The sequence below is a fragment of the Musca domestica genome, unplaced genomic scaffold, assembly GCF_030504385.1.
Source record: "Musca domestica strain aabys unplaced genomic scaffold, Musca_domestica.polishedcontigs.V.1.1 13, whole genome shotgun sequence".
Lineage (NCBI taxonomy): Eukaryota > Metazoa > Arthropoda > Insecta > Diptera > Muscidae > Musca > Musca domestica.
This window is the reverse complement of record NW_026712172.1, coordinates 3,945,070-3,958,697: the sequence shown is the minus strand read 5'-3', so window position 1 is coordinate 3,958,697 and position 13,628 is coordinate 3,945,070. Positions and strand designations below refer to the sequence as shown.

The 13,628-nt window shown below is 34.6% G+C and overlaps 1 protein-coding gene across 4 annotated transcripts in view; it reads right to left on the bottom strand.

The window, feature by feature from the left end:
* LOC131800808 (putative uncharacterized protein DDB_G0282133) overlaps positions 1-12,413 on the bottom strand; it is a 75,968-nt gene extending 63,555 nt beyond the window's left edge. The window contains exons 1-3 of one of the 4 annotated variants that reach the window (XM_059118526.1): positions 12,206-12,413; positions 11,336-11,611; positions 10,486-11,278 (exon numbers count right to left, since the gene is read on the bottom strand). In XM_059118526.1, coding sequence (XP_058974509.1) covers positions 10,486-11,278; positions 11,336-11,584 — 1,042 coding nt within the window. In that variant the 5' untranslated portion in view covers positions 11,585-11,611; positions 12,206-12,413. Of the gene's footprint in view, positions 1-10,485; positions 11,279-11,335; positions 11,612-11,902; positions 12,059-12,205 lie in introns of those variants that run through there. The other 3 variants (XM_059118521.1, XM_059118523.1, XM_059118522.1) reach the window with 3 other exon arrangements.
* Positions 12,414-13,628: the final 1,215 nt, after the last annotated feature.

Sequence of the window (13,628 nt, the reverse complement as noted above, 5' to 3'; positions counted from 1 at the left end):
TTTTACAATGTTTTCAGTTGGTAGATTTTATGATATAGACCTGTCGTATTTGGGTAATACGGACGCACAAGCATAGCGGGGAAGTTGAATATTTGCTGCGTCGAATTTTAGGTAACGCTATAATATAGGCCGTGATAAATGGATACATTTTATTGTAACACAACGAAGATAGCTGGAAATTGATAATTAAATCAATATTTATTTTTATACCCTCCACCATAGTATGGAGGGTATATAATAAGTTTATCATTCCGAAATATACATTTCAGACTCCACAAAGTATATATATTCTTGGTCAGCATAAAATTCCGGAATTGTTTAAAAATTGGTATTTGAAGTCTGTAATGGATACTACAGCATAAAACAGAAAATGGGCCATGTAGGTCCACGTCCATATAACGGTACCTCCCGGTATTCGGTATTTTGATGATTTCAGCGACATTATTTACCGAAATTGTTTCAAATTTGGTATTCTAAGTTCATAATGGATACTACAGCATGAGACAGAAAATTGTCTGTGCATGTCCACGTCTTCGTATAGCCCCATATAACGATACCCCCCGATTTTCGGTATTTTGATGATTTTAGCGGCATTATTTACCGGAACTATTTCAAATTGAGTATTTGAAGTTCGTAATGAATACTACAGCCTTTGACAGAAAATTGTCTGTGCAGGTTCCTCGCAATGGATATTACAACATGTGACAGAAAATTGTCCGTGCAGGTCCACGGCTTCGTATAGCCCCCATTTAACGGTACCCCCTATATATTTCAAATTTTGTATTTGAAGTTTGTAATGTATCCTGTGCCAGAAAATTGTCTGTGCAGGCTTATGACAAAAGTTGCGTATGCAGGTCCACGTCGTCGTATAGACCCTAATATACGGCTACATTCGGTATTTTTAAGATTTTAACAGAATTTTTAATGGATTTTAATTTTTTTAAAATTGCCAAATTTGTACCAAATTGTGGAGATTTGACACTACTGTAACATAAGTGTCAAACTCGACGCAATTTTTGGTGTGTTAATTTTTATGTCTTCACCATGGAATTGGAATTGATTTCGACGAGTTGAACAAAGCATTTGCAAGCTCACCACACACAAAATGAGGTTATCCGGGCAAAGAGGCGTAAGCCAAGGATAATAAGGAGAAAGAATGAGGGGGAATAAAATCTGCGGAGGAGCGGAATTCCGCAAAGCTTTCAAACAAGAAAAAGTACTGCGGTCATACTTGGTCAGGTACCTTTTAACGTTTTAAAGACTCTCTTCTTCACAGTGGGGAAATCGACGAGCATAACCAGACCAAATAATTAAGTGGAGGACGAGGAGGGAGTCGCCGTAGAAATCAGCGACTCCCTGCTTACTGGACCCATGATCAGGTCATTTAGATGAATTTTCATGGAAATAAGATTTCAGCGATAACAAAAGGTAAGATACATATTGGATTAATATAGGAACATTGAACTGTCCTGAACGAGGTCTCTGCCATGTAACAAGGTCTAAAACAAATAAATGCCAACACTTAACACAGGATTCGACAGATAGCATATATTGCATGTAATAAAAATATAAGTTTTCTTCAGAGTTGTCCACGTCGAACGCGACGATATTGAAACAAGGAAATGGAAACACTCCTCGACAAAGCGAAGCAATCAGATACCGAAGAACTGATGCTAACTCCCAGCATAGAAAATTTTCCGGTGATACGGGCACATTTGGTCAGGTACCTGTAATGGTGACGATAAGTAGCCTTACAAAGGCAATGGTGTACGTTAAAAAATGGGACAGCAAGTTTCCAACAGGGTGTTGTTTGTTGAGATGATAATCGTTTATTGAAGAATTCAAATACATACATGAATACATGAATTTAACTAAAAGTACTTTACAGACATGAATTACAAATGTGGTGAAACATATTAATTTATACAAGGCTTTCATTACATTACATAAATTGATTACTAACACCCCTGCTGTAGCTTTGATTATCCTCAAAAACCTTAGGCGTTGAAATATTTAATTTAAATTCCCTCATAAGTTGAATCAATCGACAAAAGTTCTTGGGATGCTTCAGTAAGAGTGACATACTCACCCACCGTTTAAGAAAACGTAACATTTGGTTGCTTTCTGCTAGCATAAGATACAACGGCATCGCCAAGCTTAAAAAACATATCCGCTTGAGGATTTACGCCCGTTGATGTCTCCAGCCCAATCGGCATCCACAAAGCCTGTTAGCATCGAATCGCTTTTAGAGCCTGCACACATTTTTATACATTTGGTACCCTTTAAGTATCGTAGACCACATCCGTAGGACCACTTACATTCCTGGATAGTATAGACACAGCCAAGGAAATATTAGGACGAGTGTTACTTGAAATATACAGCAATGGTCCAATAGCTTCTCGATATAAGTTTTTTTTTTAATAAAACTTCATATCCATTTTGCAAATCGCCGGGGTTTATTGGGATTGAAGAAACTTAAGCATTTTCCATACTAAACCCCTTGATAAATTTTTCAATATAATGCTCATCCCAAATATAGCTACAAGTCGCCCATCTCGGTTATTTCAAATTTCGACTTCAGAACTTTTACGACTTTTTCGAACTCTATGTCATTCTTGGTTGCTACAATGATATTGTCAACGTGGATCAAAATCATTTTCACCATACTTCTGTGAAAAACCCCTTTGCAACTCTCTTTTATAATTTTTCTCACCATCAGCTGTCTTTTTCACCTTAAAGACCCATGTTGTTATCATGCTTTTAGGTATTTCCACCAAACCCCATGTTTTATTTTTATTCAGGGCTTTCATTACCGATTTCATGGCTTTTAGCCACTGCTCCTTATCTGGTCTAGACGTAACCTCCTCCTTACTGGTATTCCCTTATTTGCTCTTGAGGAAAGTCTTGCAGATTTGTTCCGTGGTATTAGCTCCATAAATTCATCGCTGGAATGAAAAATTCTCATCATCTGTCACCACAGACGAAGTTTCATTAATTCCGATGATTGAAAATATACAATAGTCTCATTTTCTTCATTTCCTTTTCCAGCAGAAAAACTATTTTGTTCCAAAAATTTCACATCTCTGCTAATGATTATTTTATCTGTCCTTATATCTAGAAAACAATATGCCTTTGTTTTTGCACAATATTCAAAATGTGTAACATATACAGCTGATGACAGCATACGGTTCTGAATATAATTGGCGCTATTTACAGCCTCTACCCAATATTTCAATTCAAAATCTGAATCGGTAAACCTTCAGATAATAATCGCTTATTGAAGAATTTAAATACATACATAAATACATGAATTTAACTAAAAGTACTTTACCCGATGCTTTACCGAATGTGATGGAATATATTAATTCATACAAGGTTTTCACCGCATTACATAAATTGATTACTAACACAGATCACTTGAAGTCTTCGGTCTTCAAAGTAAATCATTGGACGCTAATAGGTGCGACGTCTTTCACAAGGAGGAGCAAGAAGACGGTACCTTTCTTGTCGGGGACTGGACGACCTTTTAATGTAATTTTGTTTTAAAGGCTGCCTTCTTCAGGATCGTCGAGCACGACCAGACCAAATTAAGTGAAGAAAATTTTCGGTACAACCACGAGAAGGGTCCTGCATGATCAGGGTCATTTAGATAAATCTCAATGGAAGTGAGATGACAGCTAACGCTCTGTGGGCAAAATAACAAGAGGTAAGATATATATTGGATTAAAATAGGACCCATGGACTGTCTTGAACAAGGACTCTGCCATATAACGAGGTCTGAACCTTATAAATACCAACAATTTATCTAACACAGAATCTTGACACAGAACATGTATTTCATTTCACAAAATTAAGTTTTCTTCAGAGTTGTCCACGTTGCGAGTTGTCCACGTCGCGACGATACAGAAACAAGGGAATGGAAACACACCTTGTCGACAAAGCGAAAATACGCCCGTTATAAATGTCGTCAAATCACCAAAATACCGAATATTGGGAGTTACCGTTATATGGGGGCTATACGAAAACATGGACCGACATGACTCACTTACTCAGCTCTACTGATAAAATACCCAATAAGTTTCTGTAATTAATGGTTAATGAAAAGGACAATGGAATGGAAACTTTTGAATAAATGTAGACAAAATTGTGACAGAAAAAGCTCCTTACATAGCTAATTCGACAGTTCAGGACGCCATCAGAAGTGTTTTGCCATTTAACGTTTAACTATCGAGTCGGTGGTAAATTGTACCCTTCCTTCCTATTTTCTTGAAATTATCTCTTCTATTGCGATGAATAAAAGTTTTGTTTAAATTATTTTTTTTTTTACTTATTTAATTTAATACATACAAGCTCAAAGTTATACTACAAATTATCAAAAAATATTGTTAATAAAGTTTTTTTTTTGTAAAATGTAGAGGTGTAAAATTTACCACCATGTCATAAATATGTCACCTCGCCAGTTAAAGGTTAAGACAGCGGTACCAGATAAGGTGTTTCCGGCGCTACTTCAAAGGAAGGTGGACAGCATTTCCTCCTAGATAACCAAAAACTTCAACGCTTGCCTAAAATTTGCGTATACCTAAACCCGGCAATACCAAAAGCTTATCTCCTTAAAACCATGGAACGGACAGTTGACACCATGATTAAGAGCAAGATTCCAAATGAATCGTTAAAATTCAAACAACATGCATATGTTGGAGATCATTGGAAACCGTCTTACACAAGGTGTTTTAACAACGACAGCACCGACAATACAATCCTTATGCACATTCATGGCTTATCCAGTTCGGAAAGAAGCCAGATGGTAAGGAATAGATGGAAACGCTACGGGTTACACGACCAATAGGTCTAAACGTAAACGGAACTCTGTGTTTTCGCTAGGAAGCCTAAATGAACCATTGTTCCTGAATAAGATTATTGGTAAAGTAAACTCAAATATCTAGGATTAATAATAAAAAAAAAACCTAACTGGGAAGACCACAGGAAGCCCTTCTTTCTTGCTCTCCGATTTCCGGCACAAAAAAAGTAATAACTGATGCTTCTCGTCATGGCTTCATATTGTGAGAATGCTTAGCCTTGCTAAAAAGAACACCACACGTGTCATCTTTGAAATGTTTACTTTTCTGACATTTGTTGTTCATTTTACATGAAACCGTGAAGTTTTTGCTGACACCGCCTCCTGGGTTTTGTAATAAATTTCTGGGAAAGTTGTTGCTATAATTTGAAATTTACTTATTATTTAACATGTCTACAGAAAACAACAATTTTATCCACTGGAGAAATCACCGCATCTCAATAAACTATAAGAAACACACATACCTAGACAAACTGGAAAATTTTAGCAATTTAAAAAATATTCTAAAATTAAATATATATAAGATTACCGCCACAAGATGTTGCTAAGCTCTTTAATTAATTAGGATAATAAAGATTACTACCCACTCAAACAGATATTGATTCGTTCATAATGTAGGCAAAATCACAGGTGCGTGAAGTCATATAATGTTCTCTTTTGAATCTAATAATGGATATGAACAGTTGTGTGACTGTGGTTAGGTTAAGTTAGATTCGTTTTCGTAGAACTTAGGAAACATATTTAAAAATTATTAAAAAAATAAATAAATAAACGAATCAAACCAAAATGTTATCTTTTCTCACTTTCAGCACCGTTTAGATCAAAATATTAATCTGAATTATAAATCTTATTATCTCATCTATTTTGCTTTTGGGTCCGTTGCAAATTGTAAGAACAATGGACAATCCGGAGTTGGAACAGCAACATTTGGCATAATATTGCGCGGTATAGGTTGCTGTCCGGGTGACTGGGGTGGAAACAGATATGTTGTTGTTTCGGGTCGAAGGAACATCTTTGGCAAATTTTATTTTTCGCGAAAGAGCTTGACGAAATTTCATACAGCTCTCATAAAACTCAATACGTTCAATACTTCAGTAATCGTTGGTTTAAATGTTGTCTCTTTTTACAGCCTGTTTTTGTAAAAAAAAAGTTGCCTTCACTCGAAACTTTCATGTTCAAACGTATTCGTTTTAATTTGGGTTTTTGTAAATATTTTGAAAGCTCTCATCCATTCCCGAAAAGCCTTGATATTTCAGTGTTTCCATAACCATTACTTTTTTAATTTTTTTTTAACCAAAATAAATTCAAAATTTATCAAAAAAAAAATTAAAATAAAATTTAAAAATGTCAAGATAACATTTGAAGAATATAGTCCTGCGAGATGCGCCAACTAAAAGTTGATATGTAAAAACAGTTCATATATAAATGCCCCATCCTACCCATACAATTTTGGCGTGATTTTGTAACAAACAGCCAATTTCTGTTCAAAACTAAGGGCCGCCTCCCATTGTTTTTTTCTGACATTTTCGTTTGTATTTTTTCGTTGCAAAAACCAAAAAAAGACGGGCGAAAAGCTTTCTTGGGCTTACCACTGACAGAAAAAAAACATATACTACAAAAACCCAAAATATCCCAACATACCAAAATGGCTTGAGAATAATATTACAATGAGCATGTAAACATAAGCCTTAAACTTGAGAAAATCTTTACAAAACATTGAAAAATGTTTGTGTAAAAAATATAGAATAATCGAAATTGAACCCTTATTTATAAGCTTATACTGGAAATTGTGGAATTAGCTTACAAATGTAATATTATATTAAGCTTATTTTTGTAATAGTATAAAATATTTTTTTAATTTTATAATAATTTTAACACTTCATTCATTGATGACCATCCTAGCTGTAACTGCCTCCTGTGGCCTTGGTACCTAGTCACTGTCCTCTCCCTTATTCTAATATTAAACATCTATTTAATACTCGCAACTTTTTTGATGTCCCCTGTCTGAAATGAGATCGAAATTAAATATGCCACACATTCCCAGAATTAGGTCGGAAAATGGGTCTTAAATTCGCACGATTTTGCTTTTTACCAAAGAAAATAATTTTTAGGTGTCAATTTTCTCAAAATATCAAAACAAATTTGTCAACAAAGGACAGATTTGAGAAACGTTCGTGCACCTTAAATATTTCTAAAGCATTGTTGAAAAATTGTTATTTTTATAATATTATTCTCAAGCTGTATTGTATTTTTGGCATTTTTTATATCCATCCCCATAAGATAGTCATCTCAAAATTTGCATTTTAAGTTATAATTTGGCGATTCAGGTCCTCAAATGTAGCTCTTAATATGAGTAAACTATATAAGTCACAATTCTTATAATAAGTAATAACTATAGGTGAACATAGGCTTTAACTTGACTGTTAAAACCCTATATGATAAAGATAATAGCCCCATGTGAAAACTCAGCTCAATTTTTGGTACTGTAAAGAGCTTAGTAACATTTTCCATTCAAATGAGCTGTAACTTGGAACCCTGCCGCGTGGTATTTTGTTTGCCACCTCATAATTGAGGGAGAATGATTTTAGAATAGTCAGAGATAATTACTCTTTTACATCCATTACCGTACCATTTTTTGTAATTTAATATGGACTTCATAAAGTCCATATATTTCATCATAGTATAATTCAATAACGATTAAACAAATATTCTCTACCGTGTTACTTTCTAATATTCGTAAGTTACATCCCAAACCTACGTTCTTAACTAATATTATTTCATTTCATTTCATTTATTTACCTTACAAAGAAATATAAATAAGCCCACAGGGCCCATAACTTATATTATCTATCTACAATACCCTAACATAATACAAATTCAATGATTAATTCAAATTTAAGGATTACAATTCAATTACAAATTCAATAGAATAAAAATTTTATTTTCTGACTACACATTAGTTAGGAAAGTGGACTTGGGGGTACAAATAGATACAAAGATGACAAATAAGAGCAAAAAATGAAAAAAGGTGGCCAAGACCCCGAAAATAGTTTAATACCAAAACGTGATCAGTTTTTCCAAGGATGGTTTCTTCTCAAATTATCAACATTTGCCGAAATTGTATGAAAAATATGGCTAAAATGTAAAATATACTTAAAATCGGGTTGTACCCTTATATGAGGGTTATGACCCATATAATGACCTGCAAAAGCGATCTAAGGTATCTTGAACTTTTATGAAGCATTTATACGTCTTTTCTTACTAAATTTCCAATTCAATCTACTATTGTAGTGGCAATGAATTTTGCATTTTGAGTTCTCATTGGATTGATTATTGTCATATGAAAAAAGTAGGTCCACGTTTCGAAATGATTTTGGTCATTTTTGATTGTTTAAATGTGTTCGCATCTTCCAGCTGAAGTACGATGTAGGACCTGGAGTTGGAAGCTAGATGCCAATTTCAGACATGAAAAACCGCCATTTAATATCATATTTCGATATCATTCATTCAGAATTCAAAGCAATAAAACATTTACACTTCAATATAGTATGACAAATAGAAAAAATTTCACGTGAACAATATTTTTTCATTCATTTTTTTTATCAATGAAGCTTCCATATTCCTCGAAGTCCTTTCAAAGGATCCTTAATCCATTGGAAGCACATAGCAAGAATAGTATAGATACCCTCAATCTGTTAGCCAGCTACCACTTTCCAAGTTGCACAGATGCACTGCACTGTACGACTGGGGTTGTGAACCTGATTGATATAATTGTAAGTATTCCAAAAATCATGTGGGATATTGACACTTTAGAAACTTTCAAATCACCTAGACCTGATATCATTAGTACCGACATGCATCGTTGGAAAAATGCCAATTTTGTAGGAGATCTTTAAGGGTTGAGATTAGATCCCTACTTCCTTCGACCTCAACAAGCACTCTCAACGAGCCTACATGAAAGGTATATATGTTGAAACAGCGCAGCATGACGTAATTGGTTTCATCGAGAAAAACTTTAATTGCTCTTGTCTCTCTTTGGCACCTATTCTCGACATTGAAAGAGCCTTAAACAGTGTTACACTTGAGTAATTCACGGTTCTCTTTTAAAATACGATATACCATTGCTGCTTGCTGAGTGGATTGATATTATGCTCGATAGCAGAATCATAAATTCGCGCATCGGGGAATACGCTTAATAGAGGTACACCACAAGGTAGTGCCTTGGTTTGTGGTGATGAATGTCATATTAAAGGATCTAGAACAAACCGGAACTAATGTGGTGGCTTGCGCTGACCATATGGTTCCGAGAGTTGCCAACTATCTACGATATACTGCAAGCTTTTGGCGAACTATCAAGGACGTGGCTACGGCATTTGCGTGAACCCATCTGGATGGAGTCACGTTGAGATTTTCTTCTGAAGCCACTTCTTCCGAGTGATAAATAAACATTACTCTGGAAAATTGTAACAAAACTAATTAAATGGAAATATAGTCGATGGTATCTGGAAAGAGAACAAGACCGCTGAAACTGAGCCAGCGGTTATTCTTTAGACTACACGCTAATCTCTTCATGAATAACACATCATTTCTATCTATATTTTTCTATTCCTCTTTTTCATTGTATTTAGGATGGAAAACATGCAGAATGCAGTTTACTTTACTATTAGACCATCGATTACCAATTACGCGATTAATTACAAATAAAAACCGAAAATATAATGTGCACGCACCCAAAGATCTATCTCTCATCCTACACCTGTTTTTCATTTTTATCTTTTACAAATACAATTTATTAAATATTTTATTGTTCAGTAACAAATTTACCTTAATAATATATTTACATTTACTTTGGCTTAAACTGAGATTAGCTGAAATTCTGATTTTTTTTATTTAAGGTATGTCTTGTTATCCTAATCACAGCGACATATCTTTTTTGTGTGTGGGGGGGGTGTGCTAATCAATACTTACCGAGGCATAGGATTCCAAAGTTCCAAAAAGGCAACATCAAAACATTTTCGGGAGATGGATCCACACTGTCCGAAATATTCCAAATTTTAAAAAGTACCCAACTATATTTTTTCGGTTATATTTAAGTAAGCTTTGGTTCGCCAAGCCGGTGTTGGACATACCTTAGAGGAGAAAATCTCAAGCTCCGGCCGAAGGCCGTATACTTTAAAATCTTTTGGTTCGAAGAAAATCTCAAGCCCCGGTCGAAGGCCGGCTACTTCAAAAAATTTTAAAAACCAAAAACCTACCTGCAGTGACATTTTGCAGTTTTTATTTCGATTATTGGTTTAGAAATAGCTAAGTAAAACAGGGATATTTGTGGAACCTATATCTCGGGAAGTATTGATTTTCCCCCAAAAACAGTTTATGTCTCCGTGATTTGGATAACAAGACCTACCTTCTGTAAAATTTTCAGAATTTTCGGCCAGCTGGAGCTAAACTTAATTTGTTCCTTCCCATAGGCGTTGTTGCTACCTTTCCCTCCTTCAAACCGTAAAATTTAACAATTACTATATAAAATTTTAAAATAACACATGTGTGTAGAGATAAATACAAAATATAAATTCATTAATAATTCTAGATTTGTTACTTTTGTTTTGTGGATCATGTATGATTTTTCTTACCTCCATGATAAACGTGGTTATGACAATAATGAGAATTACTTAAGGGGCTGTATATAATTTTTCTTTGTAGACTGTTGTCGTACTGCTGATATCCGTTACGTTTAATACCATAGTAGAGATCATAATCGTGAATTTCAGAAAGACCGGATACATTGAATCGCTGTACTGCTGATGTAATATTGTCCTGTTCCGATGGTATAGCTTTAAAATACCGAGTGTGATCTTGGAAATATGGGCATAATGTTTGTTTTATTTTAACAATAGACACAGGTGGCGGGGGAGGAGGAATTGACTGAGATTGTGAGTCTGAATCCAATATATCCACGCTGTTGCCCAACGAAGAACTCAGCATGTTGTTTGGTTCATCATATATGTTGTCCTTATGAGAGTTCAAGATGGAATCACTCGAGTATAAATGTTTGTTGATATTGTATATGTCTTTCTCTGGAATATCATCACTCAACATGTAATTCCCAGCTTCAAAGACATTTTCGACGCACATATTGGAATTGGCGATTACTGCAATGTTTAAGTTGGTTGTATCTGCACTACTGTGGTCCTTTAAATGTTCAAATGACGACTGTGAAGATGTCCACCGCCTCAAACTGGTCACAGGATTCTTCGCCATTGAACGTACCAGTGTTGTTTGAGGGGAATCCTGAAATTCCGGCGGAGGATCTATTGGAGCTAAAGGTCCCTTCTTTAGGGTGTTAAAATTTTCGGCACTCATTCCACCCTCTGAACAATTGTCCAAAGAATCGAACTGGGACACCTCGCCATCACTTTCCACGATCTTAAAAAAAGAAATAAGTTAAAATAATGTGTTTCTGAATTGAAAAATAACTAATACTTCAATGTCGAACTTGCATAACCCCAGCCGGTAAGAATCGCCGCTGGATATTGAACTGTTCGTAGTAAGTGGAACACCAGAATCATCACTCAATGATGCGGCCGCGTTTAATTCAATACTGTTTGTACTTGTCAAATCATGATGATGTGATGGAAACATTGAGAAACTGTCGCTACTGCAAATTCCAGCTATAACGGGGATGGTTACCGATGAATTGGTATTTTCTTTAGTTTTAACTGAAGGGTCCATTGTTAGCCTTGTGTATTCAATAGAAATCTACGACAGAAAGAAAGAGGAGTATATTATTAATATTTTACAATACGAGTTTCAGGGACAGCAAAGAAAAAACTACTTATTGTATATACCGATTTAATTCAAATATAAATAAAATAATATTCTCGGAATAAGTTTTATATCTACACTGTATGTTCAGAGCCAATACTTGCAGCCATCAAAAAACAGAACCATAATGTAAACAGCCGTGGTCAGATATATACTCGAATTTGTTTATATGTGCACTTCCACTAAACACACTTCCACTATAGTATTTTGTAGAAATAGACATACCGAATTAATTCTTAATATTCCGATATTTCTCTAAACTTCAAGTTAAACAATATCCTTAAAACACGTGTGAAGTCTGCAAAGGTTAAATAAACGCTTGATACTCCAATCAGACAGGAATATACAAATCACGCCCATTAAGAAGATGCTATTGTTATCGCTCGCCGATATATACGTATGTACGACGTGTGTATATCAATGGTTACATAGGTATATAAAGTTCGTATATATGTCTCACATATACGTATACGGTAGGTACCAACGTAAATTATCTACATATATAAAATAAAAAAAACGTAGACGTACAAATTCAGAATAAAATCATCCAGGAGTTTCCTATGGCTATCATAATGGACTGTTGTATCAAAATTTGTACGAAGTTCCGGTCCATATCACTTATAAGCCTTTCTCAATACAGTATATTGAAAGAATTTCATGACTTTTAATGCGTGTTTTAAAAAAATATATTTTACTATTTTTCAATACAAGAGAATTTTCACTATAAAGACACAACAAAGTCGTTTGTCTATGCCGAGTAACGCCGATGCCGTACAAATCATTGCTGACACACTATCGATTACGGTATCAACAACATCGATATTTTCCACATCATTTAATGCATTCGGAATTGAACGCAGCATTTGCTCCAAGACAGGTAACCGCATCGGCGAATTGCTACAACAAAGCAACTTTTACGATATACTCAAATGTAAAAATTGGCATCTAGGACGAAAAACATGAACTGCAACAGTGCAAAATTTTTTACTACGATGACTGATTTTCCCTTTATGAAATCGGAAAAAATCGCAAAACTACCAATGGGTTCACCAGCTTCTGCGATTATAGCACCAGAACATCAAGAATCTACTAGTTTTGCAATTTTCTTTGATATCATAGAGGGAAAATCGGTTATCACATTCCTGCAATTCTGCAACAGACCATATGTAACAGTTTTTACTACGATAACCGATTTTCCTATTATGATATCGGAAAAAATTGCAAAACTATTAAATTCTTGCAGGTACTGGAACAAAGCAATTTATGTCGGGTTTGTTTCATTTTTTGCATACAGAACGAAACAATTGCAAAAGCTCTGTTCCAGAACTGCAAAGTTGTAAAAGGTTTTACAACAATAGGCTATTTTTTCTTATGATATCGAGAACAAAACTAAACTATAGAGCGTAATAGCATGTTTCCATTGGAAACCGAACAACGTTGTTCGCTCTCAGAATTAGGTACACGAATTAACCCGTTCATACGGCACGATTCGTAATTCATAGTAAAATAATTCCTTTTTTCAAAAATTTTGTTTCTTGATTTTAATGGGAATTTATACTAAAATACATTAAATTCTCACTAATATGAATAAAAGAAATGATTGTTTTTCTCCCAAATATGTATTATATCAATAATTTTATAATTTTCATTCACGTTTTCAACTTTTTGTGTAAATCTTGACATTTTGAACATATTTTTGTGTTTTTCCATTTTTAAATTCTACTGGAGAGACACTTGTCAAACATTTTTTCTGCCAATAGAAACATTTTGAAAATATTGCCTCTTTTGTTTGCAGTTTTCTGTGGAAATTTCATCTCGTGGACCAAATGCGTACTTCGAATGAGAGAGAAAACAAAATTTACTTTCGAGTTTTGCCTTGTTAAGGCGAAGATCATATGTTTTATGATTTATGTGTTTGTTTTCTCTTTCAAAACGAGCTTAATGATCTGAA